The sequence below is a fragment of the Ovis aries genome, chromosome 20, assembly GCF_016772045.2.
Source record: "Ovis aries strain OAR_USU_Benz2616 breed Rambouillet chromosome 20, ARS-UI_Ramb_v3.0, whole genome shotgun sequence".
Taxonomy (NCBI): domain Eukaryota; kingdom Metazoa; phylum Chordata; class Mammalia; order Artiodactyla; family Bovidae; genus Ovis; species Ovis aries.
In genome coordinates, this window is record NC_056073.1 from 5,247,806 (window position 1) to 5,270,509 (window position 22,704).

The 22,704-nt window shown below is 37.6% G+C and overlaps 1 protein-coding gene across 1 annotated transcript in view; it reads right to left on the minus strand.

Moving 5' to 3' along the window:
- GFRAL (GDNF family receptor alpha like) overlaps positions 1–19,098 on the minus strand; it is an 87,266-nt gene extending 68,168 nt beyond the window's left edge. Inside the window, exons 1-3 of the mRNA XM_042237471.1 lie at positions 19,077–19,098; positions 14,383–14,514; positions 10,742–10,900 (exon numbers count right to left, since the gene is read on the minus strand). Of these exons, the coding sequence (XP_042093405.1) occupies positions 10,742–10,900; positions 14,383–14,514; positions 19,077–19,098 (313 nt within the window). The remainder of the gene's footprint in view (positions 1–10,741; positions 10,901–14,382; positions 14,515–19,076) is intronic.
- Between the last annotated feature and the right edge of the window lie 3,606 nt (positions 19,099–22,704).

The window sequence follows — 22,704 nt, forward strand, 5'->3', positions numbered from 1 at the left end:
GCCCTAAATCCTGATATAACAGTATTGGGAGATGGTGTCTCTAGGGAAGTAATTAAGATGAAATGATGTCTTAAATGTAGGGCCGTGATCTGGTAGGATTAGTGTTCTCATAAAAAGAGACATTAGCAAATTTCCTCACTCTTCCCTGGCCACGTGTATATCCCACGGGAACGTCCTGTAAGAAGCTGGCGAGAAGCCAAGGAATTTACAAGCCAGAAAGAGAGCTCTCACCAGAAACTGACCCTGCTGGACTTTGATCTGGAACTTCCAGTCTCCAGAATGATGAGGAAATAAATTTCTGTTGTTCAAGCCACCCAACCTCTGGTATTTTACTAGGGCAGCCCAAGTGGACTAATCCACTCAAAAAACTAGCAATTCTTACAAAAACAATTATTTTATCATGGGGAAACAAATTCTATCTTGGATCCATATTATTTTATGTAATACGAGTAATGCACTGTAATAAATTGTTTGCACATGAAATTCTAATTTCAAATAGTGCGTACATAGGTATATTCACATTTTTTCTGGAGAATATTTTAAACTGTAGCTTAATTGCTGAAAAGGAGCTAAAGCGCTGTATGTCATGGGAACACAGAGAAGCTTGGGCCCAACCCAAGCTTGGTTCCCCAACCGAGAACTTCATCTCGGTTGTATGATCATATATATCAAATAATGCACAGTGTTTATATATACCACATCTTTATCCATTCATCCGTTGATGGACATTTAGCTTTCTTACATGTCCTGGCTATTGTAAACGGTGCTGCAATAAGCACTGGGGTGTATGTGTCTTTTTGAATTATGGTTTTCTCAGGGTATATGCCCAGAAGTGGGATTGTTTGTCATATGGTAGCTCTATTTTTAGTTTCTTAAGGAACCTCCATACTGTTCTTCATTGTGATTGTACATATATACAGTGGAATATTACTCGGCCATTTAAAAAAGATAAAAATTGGGGCATCTGTAGAAATGTGGATGGACTAGAGTCTGTCATGTAGAGTGAAGTCAGATGGAAAGAGAAACATAAATATTGTGTATTAACGCATATATGTGGACTCTAGAAAAATGGTACAGATGAACTCATTTACAAGGTAGGAATAGAGACACAGACATAGAGAACAGTTATGCGGACATGGGGCGCAGAGGGATAAACGGAGAGACTGGGATTGATGTGTGTGCCTTGACGTGTGTAAAACAGATGGCTGGCGGGAAGCTGCTACGGAGCTTGGGGAATTAGTGGTGACCTAGATGGATGGGATGGAGTTGATAGGTGCGAGAAACGTCCAAGAGGGAAGGGAGACACACACACACACACACACACACACACACACACACACACACACACACACACAGCTGATTCATTTCATTGTACAGCAGAAACTAGCACACCATTGTAAAGCAACTATACTGTAATTTAAAAACACAGTGTTCCCTCTTCTTGATCCACTAATATTGAAATACATGCAGACTCTGCTATCTTCTCACCCTTCTACTTCTCTAGTCCAAGACACCACGCATTTCTATGTTGACCTCACCTTCTGCCATGATCCCATTTGCCACCCACCAGTGAATGACCTCCTGCTTTATACCTGCTGTGCAGATCTCATTTCTATGTGTCATGCAAAGCATTTTAGGCTTCAATCCCATGCTGAGAACTCTCTACTTGATATCTCCGCTTGGGTATCTAATAAACATTTCATACTTACCACATCCCAGGCTGACTCCTGACCTCTCCTCTGTCTCACTCCCAAAGCCTCTTCTTCCCATAGTTGTTCCCATGTTAGTCAATGAAAATAATGGTAACCACATCCTTTCTAATTACTCAGGACGAAAACCTTGGAATAAATATTGATTCTCGTTTGTTGTTGCAGCCCCATGTGATCCACTCACATCAAGCATACTAAGACTCTGACAGCTGTCCGCACTGTTCCAACACCCATCATCTTTTTGCTGTATCATTATATAAATTTCCTAATCAGTCTTCCAATGTGGGCATTTGCTTCTCTTCAGTCAGTTGTCAACACGAAATCCAGAGTTTTCCTCTTAAAGATATACATCAGACCATGATACTACTCTGGCTCAAACCCCTCAATTTTGAAATGACCTACAAAGCCCTTCACGATCCGGCCCCTATTTTATTTCTGGTCTCATCTCCTGCATCTCATCCCCTGCTCTCTCGTCTCTACCCGTAGTGTCATCTTTGCTTTTCTTCAAGACCATTCCCAGCTCACCTTGAGCTATTTCTGCTGCCCGAAGTTCTCTTTCCCCAAATACCCACATGACTCATCCCTTGCCTCTTTCTATCTTTACTCAAACATTAATTTCTTCAGAACGACTTCCTGGCCATCCTATTAAAATTACAAACCACCCACTCAGACTTCCTTTTGCCCCTACCTGTGTTATTTTCCTCCTTAGCATTCATACTGCTTATTTTTATTTTTTAAATTTAATTTATTTTTATATTTTATTGGAGTATAGTTAATCTCCAATGTTGTATCAGTTTCAGGTGTACAGCACAGTGATTCAGCTATACACATAATCATTCTTTTCCAGGTTCTTCTTCCACATAGATTTTTACAGAATTTTGCATAGAGTTTCCTGTGCTACACAGTAGGTCCTTGTTGGTTACTTATTTTGTATATAGTAGTGTGTGTTTATGTTAATCCCAAGCTCCTAATTTATAGCCCCATCCCACCATATCTCCCCTTTGGTAGCACTCACTCTATCGTACCATTTAAAATATACCCTCCAAATCTTTAAACTTGTTAATATGCTCTTACTGATGCTTTGAAACTGTGGTGTTAGAGAAGACCCTTGAGAGTCCCAAGGAGATCCAACCAGTCCATCCTAAAGAGATCAGTCCTGGGTGTTCATTGGAAGGACTGATGTTGAAGCTGAAACTCCAATACTTTGGCCATCTGATGGGAAGAGCTGACTCATTTGAAAAGACCCTGATGCTGGGAAAGATTGACAGCAGGAGGAGAAGGGGATGACAGAGGATGAGATGGTTGGATGGCATCACTGACTCAATGGACATGGGTTTGGTTGGACTCTGGGAGTTGGTGATGGACAGGGAGGCCTGGCGTGCTGCAGTCCATGGGGTAGCAGAGTCAGACACGACTGAGCGACTGAACTAAACTGAACTGAACAGCCTACTACTAAGATCCCCACTTTGGTGATCTTGATACTCACTTCCCCAACTGCTGGTCTTTGTCAGGCAGTGCCCCGTTAAAAGGAAGTTGCCATACCTAGGGGGACAGACTTTTCCAGGGGACAGCTCCTATGTTAACGACTAGTCCATTTGAGGGGCTCAAAGAGGCAGCATCTCTAAAGGGCCATTCCAGGGCTAAACTTCTTGTGGAGTCACTAAGTTTGCTGTGGTAATTGCCTTGCATTTCAATTTGTCCCACCCGCTAATCCTGCTTTTCTCACTTCATCCTAGATTTTGTTCCTGAGCCCCCAGCCTAATACTATTTCATATGCAAACCTCTGTCTCAGTGTCTGTTTCCAAAGAAACTAACCAAGACACTCCTCAGTTAAGAATATAAGGTCCCAGAGAACAATGATTTGCATGTGTGTGTGTGATTTTTGTTTGTTTTGTTAACTGTTTTCCCCCCAGGTCTTAGAACACAGCCAAGGACATGGTAGGCACTAAAGAAATATCTGTTAGATAAATAAGTAATCATCCCTTACTATATTATCTATTTCTTTAATTTTTAAATCCCTTAAAAACAATAAGTTTTTAAAATGAAGGGCAGTGTTATTATTGCATTGTTTTTTTTAAATCAACCAGACTTAGGACTTAGCACATTTTCACTGTCTTATAAGTGCTTGTTCAATGAATGGATGAATAAAGCTCACATTAGTTTAAAACATTTTGGCATTTCCATCTTTTTTCATAATCCCTTTTAGACACAGTCATAGTAATATATATATTTAAATTTTTTTCACTTTCTGGGAGAAACACAGGCAGAAATGACAGCTGGAATCAGAAATTATTCTTTAGTCAGTTGGTACTTGTGATTATACTTAAGATTCTAAAATTCTTCCCTTAAATACTGACCTGAAACAATGCCCAGGTTGAGTTCATTTTCATTGTCTTCAGTGAAGGATGGAACTGGATTTATTTGAGCATCCTTTATGCAAATGTCCTCAGACAAGCTCTTCCAAATTTCAGTGCACTCTGCTTTCAAAGGGTCACTGCACTGACAATCCCACAAGATTGTTTCTTGCAGATTTTCTCTTAATGCTGAGCAGAGGTAGCGTCCATCAAGGGTCTTGCATTGTTCTGATTCCCTCCTGCAGGTTTTCTTGAAACTCTCATACAAAAGAGCACAATGTTCAGATTCCTGGCACATATGTGCTGCCATGACGCAATCACTCTTTTTTTCCATTATTAATGATGTCTCTTTCTCATGGAGCCACTCTGTGACGTTTGAGTGTGAAGCCAAATTCGAGGACAGTGCTGATTCTTCTGTATTTTTTAAAATGACGAAAATTAAATAATGCTCATTTAGTTTAAATTTAAATAAGTTCATTTAAAACCCTCTTAATGTTTCCTAAAAAGTCCATAGACATATTTTATAAATATTCGACTGTTTTTCAGAAACCACTGAAGACATTATTTCAAGAAAACTATTACAAATGACTTTTATTTTTAAAAAACTGAAATAAAAATATTGCTTATTTATAGCTTATGTAACAAAGCATAATGGTAATGCTCAATTTCTTATGCTATTTCGTCTTCATGATTTCCTTCTGTCTTTTCATTACATTTGATGATAATTGGTAGAAACCATTGTAACTTAAAATGCTTAGGAAAAGCTAAAGTGTTAATCTCTCTGTCATGTCTGACTCTACGTGACGCCATGGACTGTAGCCCTTCAGGCTCCTCTGTCCATGGGGTTTTCCAAGCAAGAATACTGGAGTGGGTTGCCATTTCCTTCTCCAGGGGATCTCAGCCCAGGGATTGAACCTGGGTCTCCCATATTATAGGCAGATTCTTTACCATCTGAGCTGCTGCTGCTGCTGCTGCTGCCGTGTCACTTCAGTCGTGTCCGACTCTGTGAGACCCATAGACGGCAGCCCACCAGGCTCCCCCGTCCCTGGGATTCTCCAGGCAAGAGTACTGGAGTGGGGTGCCATTGCCTTCTCCAGCTACCATCCATTATTTCTCTTTGTATAAACTGTGTATATTTCTATTTCCTCCTAGAAATATACCTATAACTAAAGTGTTTCTCCACAGTTTTCATTATTTCTCCTTTAAGAAGCCTTTTTTCAGACAGTTTTTTTCCTAATTCTCTTGTCCACTCATGAATTTTTAATTCCACAGGTTTATTGTGTATCTATTCAGGGGCAGTATATATATCTGTGCTCTATACATATGAGATGTTTTCTGCCCACCCCCAAGAACCAATTTCCACCACTTGGGAGTTATATCCCTCATAGAGAATGTATGTTCTACTAGAGAATTCCAATAAGTCCACGATTATATAGACTTTATAGGAAGAAGATTAAAACCACCTCAGTGTAAGATCCTTACTTGACCTAAGGTTTCAGTAGTATATACCATCTATCTCTGAAATGTCTCATCTCCCTCTGAGGTCCTTCATGTGGACCTCCACAATGAACACTTTCTTGCCCCTACAGTACATAGGGTCACGCAGAGTTGGACACGACTGAAGCAACTTAGCATACTCACAAATGCATGCAAGTTAAAGATAATATAATCAACTTCATAATATGAAAATGTTTACTTAAAAACTGCCAGGACATTCTTAGAAGCACTGTTCAGAGTACAGCCTCTTTACTGCATGTGTTTCGAAACACACACTACAGTATAGTTTTACACATTTATCAGATAACAACTCACATGAATTATTATAATTATTTAAGTGAGATTTCTCTGCTGGAACACAAACCTTCTCTCCTACCACTTTTAGACAGCATATGCAAACTTGCATGGATCGGATATATATGAATTAATGCCATCTGCACATAATTTGTTCCATTACACTGGTAATTGTATATTTTGAAATAATTAATCTAGGCTAAATGAAATAATCAGGCTAAATGTCAATTTCACTTTGCTATTTACTTAATATTTTTTAATGTTTATTTAATATTTTACTTTGCTTTTACTTAAGCTAACCAAGAGCAGGGAGTCTCTTAATCGATCTTTATATCCCTCCTCCAGTGCTTAGTATCTACACCTATTAACTGAATAATTAGTATTTTATGAATGAATACATGATTTAGATGCTCAAAATGTGTTTACAAATTAATTATATATTTATTGATCAGTTACTAGATGTCAGACACTGAGTTGAATATTTGTCATATGAAGAGAAAAAAGAAAAAATATAAGAACTGATTTGCTCAATAAGCTTACAATCCACAATAAAGAGCAGAAAAGTACATGTCTGTTATATGTTGGGAAATATTTTGGGAAGGCAAATGAGGGGGAGAGAGAGAAAGATCATATCCTGATGGAGTGATGATGAAAGAGTTGGTGGAAGATGCGCAGTTGACATGACGAGATTTCCACTGCCGCTTCCTTTTTCAGTCTAAGCTGAATTAGAAACAAGCAGCTAATGATCTGTGTAAAGCCCACAGTCGGAGCAGGTCCGTCATGAAGCGCAGTTGTAAGATCATTCTGGTCTTCTGTGCAGGGTGTCTGTACCCCTGCCTTATCAACATTACCACAGGGTGGCATTTATTAAGTATCAAATATGGAAAAAAATGGTTTTAAAATGGGGGCTGACTTCAACTTAAGTGCTCTAAATTTGTATGTACCTATATTTTGGAATCTACATTTTGTTGCATCTTGGTCTGATAGAAATGGTTATTGAGATATAAAGGAACTAGTCCTACCATCTTGAAACAAAAGTCAATAAATAACTGTAGTATTTCTATATGCTTTTGTTTCAGCCTACTTCAATCTAAAACTAGAAAAGGCATATTCATTAGGTAACTAATGTCATTTTAGTCTTTATCTTATTGACTTCTCTGCATTTACTGTTGATTATTTTCTCTATATCTTTCTCTGTCATTGGCTTGAAAATTCTTCCTGTGGTTTTTGTTTTTTCTGTCTTTAAAATCTTCCTTACGATTTCTTCAACCAGGTCATGAAAGTATTATAAAAAAACCTTATATTCTCACTTCACATCTTTTTCTGGCCAGTCTGATCCTCCTGCGTGCTTGTATCTGCTTCTTACAAACCACTGACTCACAAGTCTTACATGTACTCAATGCAAGATGCATGTTTCCAAATGCCAGCCAAATGCCCTATCACTGCTTTTTCTAAACTATATTTCCATCATGTGAAATGTAAAGCAAAGTACTAACATTCCTAACACAAATGTGCCAAAGTGTCCCACCCCCATGCAAACTCTCCAAATATAATTCACCACTGTTGTCTTTCAGCCCTGTCTCCACATAGAGTGATACCCTTGTGCCAAGCCAGCAACTTGTATCACACGTTTAATAACATTCCCCACTCCTCATATCCGGTGGTAGCCAGTTCCCACTGATTATAAGTCATAAGCATCTCTTAAGCATCTCTTCTCCATGGAGTCCTCAGCACCAGTGCAGAAGTTTAGGCACACGTCACACCTCTCCCAAATTATTCTGTTGGCTCTTATCCTTGGCCTGTGTCTTACCCTGCCTCCATTCCATCCTCTAAGCCACCCTCAATGGAGTCCTGAAAAATACTGATTCCAGATTCTTCTGTTCAAAATGCATTAGTAGTTCCTCAAAAGTCTGATTTTTTTTCAGTATCATCTCCTGACTCCTCTGTTCTATAATCCAGCCTAATCAGGAATGTGTTTCTTCCCAATGTCTCCTGCTTCATTCTATTTCCTCCATCTGGAATATCATTTTATTTCATCTGCCTAAGGAGTCCAATTCACCCTGAAAGGCCCAAGTCTGTCATTTCTTCTTTGAAGGCTTCTGAGACACCATTCAAAAAAAAAAAAAAAAAAAAAAACAAATTCAGATGAAGTTGCTCAGTTGTGTCTGACTCTTGGCAACCCCATGGACTGTAGCCTACCATGGATTTTCCAGGCAAAAATACTGGAGTGGATTGCCATTTCCTTTTCCAGGGGATCTTCCCAATCCAGGGATAGAACCCAGGTCCCCCGCAGTGCAGGTAGAAGCTTTACTGTCAGCCACCAGGGAACCATTATTTCTTCTCTGTAACCTCAAGTAAGGATCATCTCATGTGTATCACATTGTATAGGTGATATTTAGCAATTATCATTTTAATTAAGAATTGACATCATATAAAATATGTTCTATAATGCTACTGGAATTAGAGATGAATAATATATCTAAGAATACTCAAATATTTGGAAATTAACAATGATATTATGAATAACTCTTGAATCAAAAATGAAGTCAGCAGTAAAATAAGAAACTATTTTGAACTTAATAAAAATTAAAACACATTTTTATTTAATTTAAAATTAGTGGATGTAACTAAAACACCACTGGGAAGGAAATTTATGTAATGAGATGTTTAAATAAGAAAAGACATCTCAAATCAGTGATACAAGATTTCATCTTAAGAAACCAAGAATGATGAGTCACATCAATAATTTCAAGTCAAATCAAATGCAACAACAACAACAAAATAATGTAGAGCAAAACTGAGAGAGAAATTGAGAGTAAAAAGAGAGAGAGGGAAATAGAGATAGAGACAAAAAGAGAGAGAGAAAAGGGCATGAATTTCTGGTACCTAAACAAGAAAATGACATCATCTTAACTCCTTCAATATGTGTAAAGGACAGTTGGGGAATATTAAGAACAACTTAGAAACTACAATCAAGAGTAAAATGCAAACAAAAATAAACATTCAACAGAAATCCAACAGATATCTTTCAATTGAATTATTTAAAAGAAAATAATGATAGGAATTACAGAACTTGCTTTCAAGACTTCTCATGAAACTGCAATAAATTGCTGTGGACCACTGGCAAAAGTATAGAGATACACACATCCCTGGGACAGATTGGAAAAACCGGGAGGACAGCCACTAGTGCACAGCCCAGTGGTCTTCTGAGAGAACGGAACCTGAACGTATCTTCAACAAATGTGGTGGAACAATTAGATATTCATATGGCAATAGAACATGTCTGAGTGTTGACTTGCATCACAATTGACTCAAAACGCATCAGACACCTGGATAGAAAACCTAAGCCACATAATTTTGAAACCACGTAATATATTTCTTTGGCACATAAGCACATGAAAATACGGTCAACATTATTATTATTTAAGTGTAAATTAAAATCTCAGTGTGATACTATTAAACATGTTTTGAAATGTCAAAACACACACACACACACACACACACACACACACAAAGAAATCAAGTCCTGGCCTGAATGTGGAACAACCAGAACTTTCATACATATATGGTTACTTCAAATTTGAAATATAGTATGAAAGTTTCTAATAAAGTTAAACATACACTTTATTATATGACCCAATAATTTTTTACTGAGGAGAAATAACATATTTGTACAAATATTGCGGGTGAGTATTTACAGCAGGTTTATAATCTCTCCAAATCTGGAAACAATGCTGGTGACTTTCAGTGGTGAATGGATAATCAATTCAAGTAATAACCATACAGTGGAATACTACTCCTCAGAAAAGAGGACAATTTTTTGGTGAATCACAAATGGATAATTTTAAATAAAAGAAAACTGGCTCAAATGCCTACATGTTATATAATTTCATTGATATGAAATTTTGGAAAAGGCAAAATGATGGAACAGGAAACTGTCTAGTAAGTTTACTATGAAAAGTTGGAGAAGTTGGGTTATGTGACTATTTAAGATAGATGAGAGATAAACCTCTCTCTTATAAAGTGGGGGAAGGGTGATTCTGAAAAAGAAAAGGTGAGAATTCTACGGCAACAGGTGCATTCCTAACCACTTCTGGGGGAGTGTACATAGAGACACTGAGGATCTAGAAGCTGATGACTTTCGGATTACTGGATCCCATGCATCCCTTGAAAAATCTGCACATGCTCTCAAGACATGAGCCGGCTCTTTTGAATACCACTACTTCACCATATGACATATTTCACCATCTGACGCCAGGACTTCCCTGCTGGCTCACATGGCAAAGCGTCTGCCTACAATGCGGGAGACCCAGGTTCCATCCCTTGGTCGGGAAGATTCCCTGCAGAAGGAAGTGGCAGCTCACTCCAGTATTCTTGCCTGGAAAACCCCATGGATGGAGGAGTGTGGTAGGCAAAGAGTCGGACACGACTGAGCAACTTCACTTTACTTCTCCATCAGGTGGGCACGCTGAGTATGCAGTAAATGAATGCATATGTAATAATTAAATGCGCCTATGCAAAGGCAAGCATAATGCTAGGTAAGTGGTTATACTCTGATCTTTCTCAAGCGGTCTTCTTTCCTTTACCAAGAAAAATGGTACCTTATTTATCTTTTATCATTTAAGTCTTGTACAAAGCCATAGTGAGCCTCACAAATAAAGGTACTGAATGAGTGAATCTATCATTCTAATAAATTATTATTGAATGAAGCTTGAAATTGTGGTTAGTGTTTATAGAAATAAGAACCTTAAATTACATGAACTAATCACATCACCAGATTTAAAAAAAAAACAACAAAAGAATTCATCAAACTACATAGCCGTGTTTCTTTTTGACATTGTACTTTCTTTTGCGTGACTGTAAGCATTTCATATAACAATGTATTACCTGATTCGTTGATGCATTTTTTCCCAAGCAATTTGTTAAAAGTGCAGTAAAGGTCATCAGAGCAGAGACAATCTTTAAATTGTAAATTGCTTTCCACTAAGGACTGGATACTCAGGTCACAGCTGGATGAATTCTTCATCTGGCAGGTGTTGCCTGGATTTCACAGTCAAACATATAACATTCTAGAGATTAATCTGGATAAAAGTTTTGAGCCCTCCTACCCAAACTATGTTAAACCTTTGGGTAGCACCTCCTACCCAAAGCTTTTAATATCTTGATTTTAGTAATTCATTATTAGAGTGAAATTATCTGGGGTTAATGAACAGTATGTTCATATAATTGACTTTTTAAGCAAAAAAAGAAAAAATCTATTCCTACTGTTTTCACCCCCAGTATTTTCTTTCTAAAATAGACTAAAACTTTCTGTATTTTATGTTTTTCTTTTTTTAAATAATTTTTTTACTTTATTTTACTTTATACTGCGCATATATATGGAATTTAGAAAGATGGTAATGATGACCCTGTATGCGAGACAGCAAAAGAGACACAGATGTATAGAACGGACTTTTGGACTCTGAGGGAGAGGAAGAGGGTGGGATGATTTGGGAGAATGGCATTGAAACATGTATACTATCATGTAAGAAATGAATCGCCAGTCTATGTTCGATATAAAACTTTCTGTATTTTGAAAGAACTTTTTCCTCACTTAGAATGCCAATTTGTGCTCTTTAATAATAATTAAGGCTGCCTTTAAAATGAGGCAACCAGAATATTCTGTAATTTTAGCTCTTTTGTCTATTTAGCAGTTTTATTAGCTATTTGATCTTAATCTGCTATTTTATATGCCATTACAAGATTATAGTAAGAGACATCCAAGTGGCTTTACATTTATTGTATAAAAAAACAAGGTCCTATACATCTGTGTCTCTTTTGCTGTCTCACATACAGGGTTATCGTTACCATCTTTCTAAATTCCATATATATGCGTTAGTATACTGTATTGGTGTTTTTCTTTCTGGCTTACTTCACTCTGTATAATCGGCTCCAGTTTCATCCACCTCATTAGAACTGATTCAAATGTATTCTTTTTAATGATTGAGTAACAATAACCCTATATGGGAGACAGCAAAAGAGACACAGATGTATAGAACAGTCTTTTGGACTCTGTGGGAGAGGGAGAGGGTGGGATGATTAGGGAGAATGGCATTGAAACATGTATAATATCATATAAGAAACGAATCACCAGTCTAGGTTCGATGCATGATACTGGATGCTTGGGGCTGGTGCACTGGGATGACCCAGGGGGATGGGATAAGGAGGGAGGTGGGAGGGGAGTTCAGGATGGGGAACACGTGTACACTGTGGCAGATTCATGTTGATGTATGGCAAAACCAATACAATATTGTAAAGCAAATAATAATAAAATAAAATAAAATAAAGACATGGCCCTGACACTTAGAAAGCACTCAGTAAATATTATTGCATGTTTTGTAATTACCAACATTTCATACTCTGCCTTAATATAGAAAGCCTTATTCATCTACCCAACTATTTTCTTTTATTCATTATTCCTGAATAAAACTTCTTGAGTACACTTGATTTGTATATTTGAGAATATTTCTATTTCGGCTTCAGGCATGGTATAATTGTGCAAGTCTTACCATTCACTATGAATTACTTGCTATTTGTATACTAAATTCAATAAATGTGTTATAATTTATGATACACTGAATGCAATAATTCAAGTTACCTTATAAAATATACCAAGGAGCCTCATTATCAAAACAAATAATGGGTTTTTTTCTCAGTGTCCTTTATTATCATCTTAAAATTATTGTGCTAATTAGAGAAAATTTGCCTTTGAAATTCTTTTCCTGAACTGTAATGAGAATGTTGCTTTTAAACTGGGGTGTTGGAGAAGACTCTTGAGAGTCCTTTGGACTGCAAGGAGATCCAACCAGTCAATCCTAAAGGAAATCAGTCCTGAATATTCATTGGAAAGACAATGTTGAAGCTGAAACTCCAATACTTTGCCTACCTGATGCGAAGAGCTGATTCATTTGAAAAGACCCTGGTGCTGGGAAAGATTGAAGGCAGGAGGAGAAGGGGACGACAGAGGATGAGATGATTGGATGGCATCACCGACTCAATGGACATGAGTTTGAGTAAGATCTGGGAGTTGGCGATGCACAGGGAAGCCTGGTGTGCTGCAGTTCATGGGGTTACAAAGAGTCGGACACGACTGAGCAACTGAACTGACTGAATGAGAATACTGAATAGAGACCGATAACTTTCTCTGGCATTTGACAATTGCATGCACCCTGTTCAAGTGCATGGAAGAGAAGAAATCTCATTCCTTATCTATATCCTATGTAATTCCTTGAGATCTTGTGGCTGGACAGGAGCTCTGATAGTGGAGATTGTAAATTTTTACATTGTCGGAACTATAGATTGTTGCCTCTTAATCCAACACACTTCACCTTACATCTTTGGAAGGTCGAAGGAGCAGAGGCAGATAGACAAGGGTCCCAGGCAGTACAAAATTTATTCTTCTATGAAGTGGCTGGAGAAACAAAGTGAGCCATGAAAGAATATAGTTTTTATTTTTCACTTTGGATTTCTCTTATTGAATATGCCAAAAATTTACTGGGTTTTTATGGTATTATCACACTCATCATACAAGCTGATAAAACCTGTCATGTTAGAAAAAGCTTTTTTTGAAATGTTCTCTCCTAATAGTATTGGGATATTATCTCCTACATAATCACTTTATCTCCTTTTAGTGAATGGAGTCTTACAATAATGCTCTGATTCAATATATATTCAGCTACTTGACATAGCCAGGATTTTTTTTCTTTTAAACAAATGACAATGACTTTTTAATCTTCATATTCTCTAACTCCTTGGGCCTCCCTTCACATGTTTGGAATGTAGGACAAATTAAAAATAAAAATATATTTGAACTTGCTCTTGACACAGTTGAAATGGAAGATAGTATACATATTGAAAGAATATAAAACTCATGTTACATACATGCAAATAATGTGTTTCAGTTTCACAAACATCATCTTTCTATGTTATCACTGACATAGTAACATACAAACAAAAAATATTTTATTTGAAAAAATGTTGCCATGTTTTTGAGAGGCATGTGTATAATTGTAACATTATACATTGTAAAATAAGTAAAAGAATAATCTGAAACCTTGCATAAAGTTGCCTGCAGTGTCAGCGCATTAAGGTTCTTGAGTAATGGTGGTCCAGTGGTTAAGAATTTGCCAGCCAATGCTGGGGACACAGATTCCTGGTCTGAGAAGATTCCACATGCCATGAGCAACTAAGTCTGTGTGCCACAGCCACTGAAGCCCATTTGCCAAGAGCCCATGCTCTACAGCAAGAAAATGCCTGTGTGCAGCAATAAAGACCCAGCACAGCCAAAAATAGATAATTTTTAAAAGAATAGTCTTAGGTATCTAAATTCACTAACAAGTAACTGAAGGTGAATCACTTGAATACCAAATTTAAGTAAGGTGTTTAGAGAAATACTTAGTTTCTAAGACAGTGAAAAAAAATGACCAATTACTATTTTTTATCTCAGTAAATAGAAGGTATTTGAGTGCATTTTAAGCAACTCGTTTTACCTGAGACACTGCAGGCATCTTCCATTATTCTCCAGGCATGTTTACAACCATCAGCATCACTTAGGCAGAGCTCTCTTAAATACGTGCAATCTGTGGTTTGGGAAGTGGACTTGTTCAAGCATAGCCCCACAACTTGAATAACAACAATAAGAGAACAACAGAAACAGCAATATGACAACATGGTAGTTATTTACTTCAAACCTAAGTTATTAATGAGCAAGACCAGAATTATGAAAATGGAAATGTGATTAAGTCATTAAAAAACCTAGAATGAATCTTAACCTCCCCTCCAGCTATAGATTTGTTTCTTTTATATAAGATTCTTAAACAAAACATGTATTTGCCTTCTTTTTTTTATTTCTGCCTATTTATTTCTCAATTTACAATTTATTGTTATGACTATTGCTCCCTTGAAACTGTTCTGAAAAATGCCCCCAAATAATCTCCCTAACGTGAACTTGATAGTTTAAAGACTTCACCTCGCCTGCTTTTATCATTGGGAATTTTGTTGTCTCTTTGTTCTTGAAACTTTTTTCTCCTGGCGACCCTCCCTTCTGATTCTCTTGATACTTATTCATTTGATATTTTCTGCTCGTGGCATTCCCAGAATCCTCTTACTTTTCTGTTAAAATGTATTTGTAGCTCAGGTTCTGTCCTCAGACTTTTCTCATTCTCATTTTACATACTCTTCGTGAACAACTCCACGTACTTATGGTTTTAACTAAAATCTCAAGATTGATGGTTCTCAGATATCGAATGCAATCTTGTTATTTTCCAATATTTTAGCTACAGATGCTGTTTTCTCCACCCAAATGTTCCAGACACACTTCCATATAATACTATCATCGATATTGTCCTTCTCATCTGTTGGACCACCTGTCTCACCAGCAGTTCCACCATCCACAATGGTGCCCATACTAGGAAGCTTGGGTTCACGATAGGTTCCTTTTCTAGCCTCAGTTTCCCTCTCCCACATCCACTCTTGCGTCGATCATTGATTCTCATCTTGCAAATTGACCAACTCATCAGATAGTCAGTCTGCCTTCATCTGATTCTGGTAAATTTACACCCCTTACTCCGCCTTATGCGCCATTCCCGTCCAGTCATTTCTCTGCCTCATCCTTTGAATGGTTCCTCACAGCGTGACTCCAATATTGTTCATCATGTGCAACCTAGATGTCCTCAAGCATTTGCAGTTCCTCAAATGCTCCACGCTGCCTTGTACGTCTGAGTATTTACTGTATAGTCACTACCAGACACTGCAAGCGGCTGGAGAGATAAAGTGAGCCATGGAAGAATATAGTTTTCATTTTTCACTTTGGATTTCTGTTATTGAATATGCCAAAAAATTATTGGGTTTTAATGGTATTACCACACTCATTATACAAGTTGATAAAACTTGCCATATGAAAAGAAGTGTTTTTTTTTTTAAATGTTCTGTCATAATAGTATTAGGATAATACTACACAATTATTTATCTACTTTTTGTTTTATCCACTATCTGTTTTCTTTTTATTCTGGATTAAGCCTTTTTGGTCCTTTAGGACTCAACACAATAACTACTAATTTTATGGAAACTGTTCCTAAACTCAATACCCCTTTCCTGCATTCAAATTGAATTTAACATCCCTTGCCTGTTTCACTACCATCTTGGGACCTTCCCAACCATGGAATTTACTGCTCTGTAATGAAAGTGTGTATTTACGTGTTTGTCTTTATCGTTGGGTTCTGGGATTTTACTCAGTAGGCATTGGGAATAATTCACAATGGTATGCCCATCATTAGTGCAATGATGCATTACATATATTCAATAAATTCATGCTGATTTAACCAACTTAAATAGTTGCTTATGGATGAGTTATATATAAATAACTGATAGTATTCAATAAAAACAACACCTTCCAGATATTTGCAAGTTATTTTGGGTAGAAGAGAAAAGGTTTCGGCAAGTTTTTTTAAGTATCAAGAAAGTAGCAATGTTAATTTAATGTATTGTACCAATTATTCAAACTGATTCTGCAAGCATGCAAACTGGCACTTGCTCACTCAATCCATAGAAAAACATGGAAATTGCAACTGAGTTTTAAAGACAGTATATTAGCTGTAATCAAGAGACCTAAAAGCTATGTCTTAATCAGAGTCAAATTATCTGATTTTTTAAAAAGATGATGGTATTTATGAATGACCTGTCACAACATAGAGTTATAGGCTTCAAGTAAAGCCATAACATCCTCTTTTTTTCTTTTTAATCTTACCTTTTCCAAACCTCTTCTAAGGAGAATGCATGGCAACTGTTTGGATCATATGAACTACTGACCGAGTCTCTGCGTTTGGACATTAGGCTCACGAGTGTGGCTTGGTCATATTTTTCCTGGGGAGGGCTGGAGTGGAAATGGACATATCAGCTTTCTGTTTTTGTGTGTTCATGGATAACCTCACCTAGCCAAGTTTCTGGTCTAGGTTAGAACGCCTGAAGATGGGCAGCACATGTACACCCATGGCTGATTCATGTCAATGTATGGCAAAACCCACTACAATGTAAAGTAATTAGCCTCCAATTAAAATAAATTAGTTAAAAAGTTAAAAAAGAAAAAAGAAAGCCCGAAGAAAGAGAAAAAGAGCCACTTCCATTCTGTGCCCGTGTTGCTTGTTTCTTTCCAGCTTGCCAAAGATACTGAAGTAAGGATTTCATGTCAGAAACTCAATATGTAAGAAGCTACAGCTTTATTTGCCACTGATCATTATATCCTGGGACTACTTCTCTCAAGAAACTTACAGGTGGTGGTCTCCTGAGTAGATTATCAAAATCTCACTGGTATGTCAGTGCAAAGGTCGTTAATGAATTCTCCATATTATCTTTCCCAAATGTGTTTTATTTTCTTTCATATTTTACATTCTAGGTTGAATAACAATTTGATTGTTTTACATGACTTTTCACATCTTCCATTCAGAGGAAATACTGAATCAAGTAGGAAAACCACTTCAAGGGTTTGGCCCAGAAGAATCAAATAAATGATCACTTTCCAAAATCTTATCCATTCCTGACTAGGATTTGTGGCTACATATTTAAGACAGGAGTTTTCCAGGATCCTCTTGAAATGCCAAGTGAAAAACAAGTCCTATTTAAAAATAAAGAGATGGAGCATAGTGCACCTTTTTTTCACCCTCTTAAAGACATGTAAAACTCACTAGGATATTTAGTACTTTGTTTCAAGAATTCACTATGTCTCACATTTCTTTTGGAGAAGGAAATGGCAACCCACTCCAATGTTCTTGCCTGGAGAATCCCAGGGACGGGGAGCCTGGTGGGCTGCCGTCTATGGGGTCGCACAGAGTCGGACACGACTGAAGCAACTTAACAGCAGCAGCAGCAGCACATTTCTTAGGCTGCAGAACTTTCTGGCATCACAAGATTTATTTAAATGGGGTTGAATAAATATTCCAAAGAATGCATTATGGGAAATATTGGTTAAACCTATCAAATAGCATAATTTTGACCCCAAGTGTTAGATAAGGTTTCCCTCCTTCTTGCAATCTACTGACAAGGTTAATTTAGAAGTGAAAGTTGAAAATAGGAAGCTGTCACTGTTGTTTCAATGGGGGCCATAATGAGATTGTAATATATTTTGTATATCTCATTATATTGCTGCCTGAGCTTCAAAAATTAAAGACTCCTAGATTTTTCCTTATTATAAATAATAGATATAGGAAACATTGTTGGAAATCAATACAAGGAGCACAATTTTGAATAGTATTTAATCCTCCAAACCTGAAAATATACAAATATATAAAAGACTGTTTTTGTTCTTGCCTTAATTTTGACTAAATCTATTTAGACTCTTTTTCATGTTCAACACAATTTGAAATACTCTTCTTTGTTTTCTTGCCCACAAGTATGCCTTTATTCATCAATACCTGTTGGCAGAGAGTTACCAGAAAATGTACTGGCTTTGTTTTAATTAGTGAAGTATTAATATTCATCTACAATTATAATTATCCTTATTTCTGAATTCAGTTTGTAGATTCTACTGCACGCTGAGGAATATATAATAGGTTCTCCAATCACATGTATACCAAGTAGCGCTAACATAGATTCTACTTTAAGCATACATTATTTTTACAGAGAGAAGCTCACATTTTATCTCTGGGTTATAAAAATTAACTGAAATGTGAAGCATTTGAGGTTGTGTTGCATTACTCTATGAACTGTCTCCTATTTATTAAATATTAACATCTAAAATAAGGAAACTGAATGGACCTTGATTCAATTTAAATTAAAATAAAAATGGATAATAACATGAAATTTGTCACCTTGTAACTTGTAAATAAATACTAGAAGGTTTCATTTCTAAAAGGCTCTAATATATATGTAAATTTTATAAACCCTAATCAATTACCTGAAGTAACTGGATAGTGTGCATATATATATATATATTTATATATATATATATATGAGAAAATCTGAGTGGTAAAATGCAGTTCTTACATTGTGCATTTTCTAAAGAGTTATAAATGAGTAAAAGTAGGCATACATTTTTATAAAAGTAATAAGCTATGTTACAGTACAAATTTGTAATTAATAATTTATATTATAAACCTTTGTTAGCTTGATATTTAAGTGACTGGAGACACCATTTGATTCACAAAGTATTGATGTTATGAATTCAGATAAACCAGAAGAATAATTCACTTACCGAAGAAAATGAAGACTATCATGGTGGTCAACTTGGGGCTGTTTACCTGCAAAAAAAGTAGATGTGTTTTTTCCAACAACCTCCTTAACAGTAACTGTCCAGAATAAAGCTCTGGTTTCTACTCGTGCTTTCTGAAAGCATCCCTGATTCAAGTCAGCTTCCTGTCACCGCGTCCTCACCAATCTTTCCTGAGCTGTGAACTTTCCTAATTAGGTCCAAATTCAATTATTTTCTTCTGAGTGTACTGATCTCGGATATTATGCTTCTAAGAAAGCCCAAGAGCCAAATACTAAGAAATGATACATCCTCTGCACATTCAGGGAAAAAGGTGCTTTTATTTTCTCCTTCAACTAGAATACTAAACTGTTTTGTATACAAACCTCCCAAGTCTAACTCCAGAGCTTCTAGATACTTGAGCGTGCTGTTTCTACTTCATTAATTTGCATCATTCAGGCAGTGTTATGTCTTTGAGAACAGGGAAAAGGATAAAAGGCATAAGGAAAGCCCATGAAAACATGGGGAATTCAAGTTCCACAGTGTACCTCATCTTTCTTAACAGGTGCTCCAAACTCCAGTGTACTTAAAATGTGGGTTGCTTCCGTTACAGTTCCTCTAACACTTCCACTAAAACAATTTTTACAAAATGACTCCTCACCACAATGCAGTAATTTCTCATCTCCTGGAAAGGTAATCATCCCCTTGTGTTTGCCACTTGACATTGTTTTTGTCTGTGTTTTAATGAGAGGCATTGTGACGGTCTGAATATTTGTGATCCCCCAAGTTCATAGGTTGAACTCTGAAACTCAAGAGGAGATGGTATTAATAGATACAGCGTTTGGAGGTTACATAAATCATGGGACACAATTCTCATGAATGAGATCAGTGCCCTAGAGAGGGAAGTCCAGAGAGCCTTGCTCCTGCCATCTTGCAGGAAGCTGCCAAGTTGCTACGGGCTAGGAAGATGGTCCTCATGAGACCATGACTGTGTTGGCACCTTGATCTTTGACTTCCAGCCTCCAGAACTGTGAGAAACAAATTTCTGTTGGTCATCAGCTTCCTTGTCTGTAGTATTTTGTTATAGCCACCTGAATGGACTAGACAGGCATTACTGATCTGACATTGCTTTAATTGCACTGCTTCTCACGGTCGTTTACCTGAGGACAGCCTGAGGCTTCCACTTTTGAAACAGCCTGAGACCTTTTTGTAATGGACACTTAAGAAAGAAAACATGCTGCTAAACAGGAAACTGGGAAAAAATGGGTATGAATAACTGACTATAGTGAGATGAGGGAGGAGTATTTGTGTGTCTGCAGTTGCACAGTGGGAGAGCTGTTGGTTGCAATTGCTCACATTTAATTTACACATAAGATATGCTATAGCATATATTTTAAAGTTGAAGTTTGGTTGATTTGCAGCATTGGGCCAATCTCTGCTTCACAGCAAAGTAACTCAGTTATACACATACACACAATGCAATAGCACGTTTTGTTCTCAGAATGCCTGATGGAAAAATACAGACTCTGGAGCCCAGCAAAATAAAACTGTGTTCTCCTTAGATGTAGGTAAATAACTTTACATCAGAAGTCATTATATTTACTCCTCTGTAAAATATGCTGATTGTATCCATGGTTGCTATAAATATTAAGTAAGCATATGGGGTTTCTATCACAAAAAATTAACAAATGCCAGTTATATTGCACAAGACAATGATTATTTAACAAGTAATTATAGCATCATAAAATCAATCATTTTCTTTTAAAAGGCACTGCCACTAAGCCTGTATTACACATTCTATCAAGACAATTATTCTTTATGATACAAGCCAACTAAAACTGGCTTAATCTCAAGCGGGATTCAGTGACTCTGTTGGTTTGCAAATTGGCCTCTTACACAAAAGATAAGAAGAGCGTGAAGAGGGAGGCAGATAATTCGAGGTTGGTGGATATCAGATTTAATACGCAGAGGAACTTACATACAAGGAAGTTGTCTTGGGTGGGACAAAGATAATTACATGCCCTCACTCACCTGCCAGAAGCTTACAAGTTTATAGAGGCCTTAACTGGGTTCAGTCACGTGCTCCATCTGAGGGTCTCAGCCTCCGAGAGCTCCTTCAAGGCTGTGCCCATCAGAATGGCCCCACTGTGGGGACCAGGGACAGAATGTACATTTGGGGTGAGGGTGGGGGATGGTCCCATTGCCCAGGTCCAGCTCACAGGTCAATCCACAGTCAGACGACCTGGATGACTTCCTCAAAGAGGTTTCAGGAGTTGGAGAATCAGGGGGCAGAGCTGGCTTCCTGCAGGTTTTAAACCTTCAAGGTCTGAAGGCTTTGCCTTCCTGTTTGTCGGCTCCATCCACAGGCAGCTTCTTTCCTCTCAGTAGGTGAGGCTGTCAAGCCCTCAGCCCACATCCTTCTCTCTTAGAAGCTCAAGTGGGAAGTGGGCCTGTTCCCGTAGTTGTTGTTCAGTCGCTCAGTCATGTGCGACTTTTTGTGACCCCATGGACTGCAGCATGCCAGGCTTCCTTGTCCTTTACCAACTCCTGGAACTTGCTCAAACTCATATCCATTGAGTCAGTGATGCCATGCAACCATCTCATCCTCTGTTGTCCCCTTCTCCTCCTGCCTTCAATCTTTCCCAGCATCAGGGTCTTTACCAGTGAGTCAGCTCTTTGCATCAGATGGCCAAAGTATTGGAGTTTCAGCTTCAGCATCAGTCCTTCCACAGAATATTCAGGACTGATCTCCTTTAGGACTGACTGATTGGATCTCCTTGCAGTCCAAGGGACTCTCAAGAGTCTTCTCCAACACTACAGTTCAAAAGCATCAATTCTTCGGTGCTCAGGTTTCTTTATAGTCCAACTCTCACATCCATACATGACTAGTGGAAAAACCACAGCTTTGACTAGACGGACCTTTGTTGACTAAGTAATATCTTGTGGTTTTTTTTTTTTTTTCCTGTACTGAATGTCATCTCCTCTAGATGGGGCCTGCACCCATCAGTCCTGCCAAGAGGCACTGGTCCTGCTGGGTGCCCAGTATCACAGAGGCAGTGAAATTAGCCCTCTTCAACCCACAGGAACTGATGGTGGGACAGGGAGGCATCACCAGGGGAAACTATGGTGTTAGAAGCAGCATGTGACGGGGTCTTGGGAAGGAGAAAAACATGCAGCAAAACATATAAATGTTAAATTTATGTGGGACTACAACAAGAAAAATAAACTGATGAGACAAAAGAAAAGAACACCAAAACACAATTTCCTGTTCAAGGAAGGTTAGTTATGACTTTCTGGAGAGGAGCGATACGCAGAACTGAATACAGGGCACTGAGAGAATGGTGCTAATCTTTTCCAAACAGGTACAGCTGCTGAGGGCTATTGCCTACAGGTAGAGAAAGCATCTGCGGTTATATTTTCGCTTATTTCAAAATAATACTTGTCAGCTGTGTCACCATCTAAAGCAGGGTCTTTTTAGCATTTTATTGCGCCATCAAGTCCCTTTCTCCCTACACCTCCTCCTAGGAGTATTTTTAAAGGCATATATATATATATATTTTTTTTTTTTTAAGGTAATACTTCAACAGAGAACTTACTATGTAGCACATGGAATTCTACTCAATACTCTGTAATA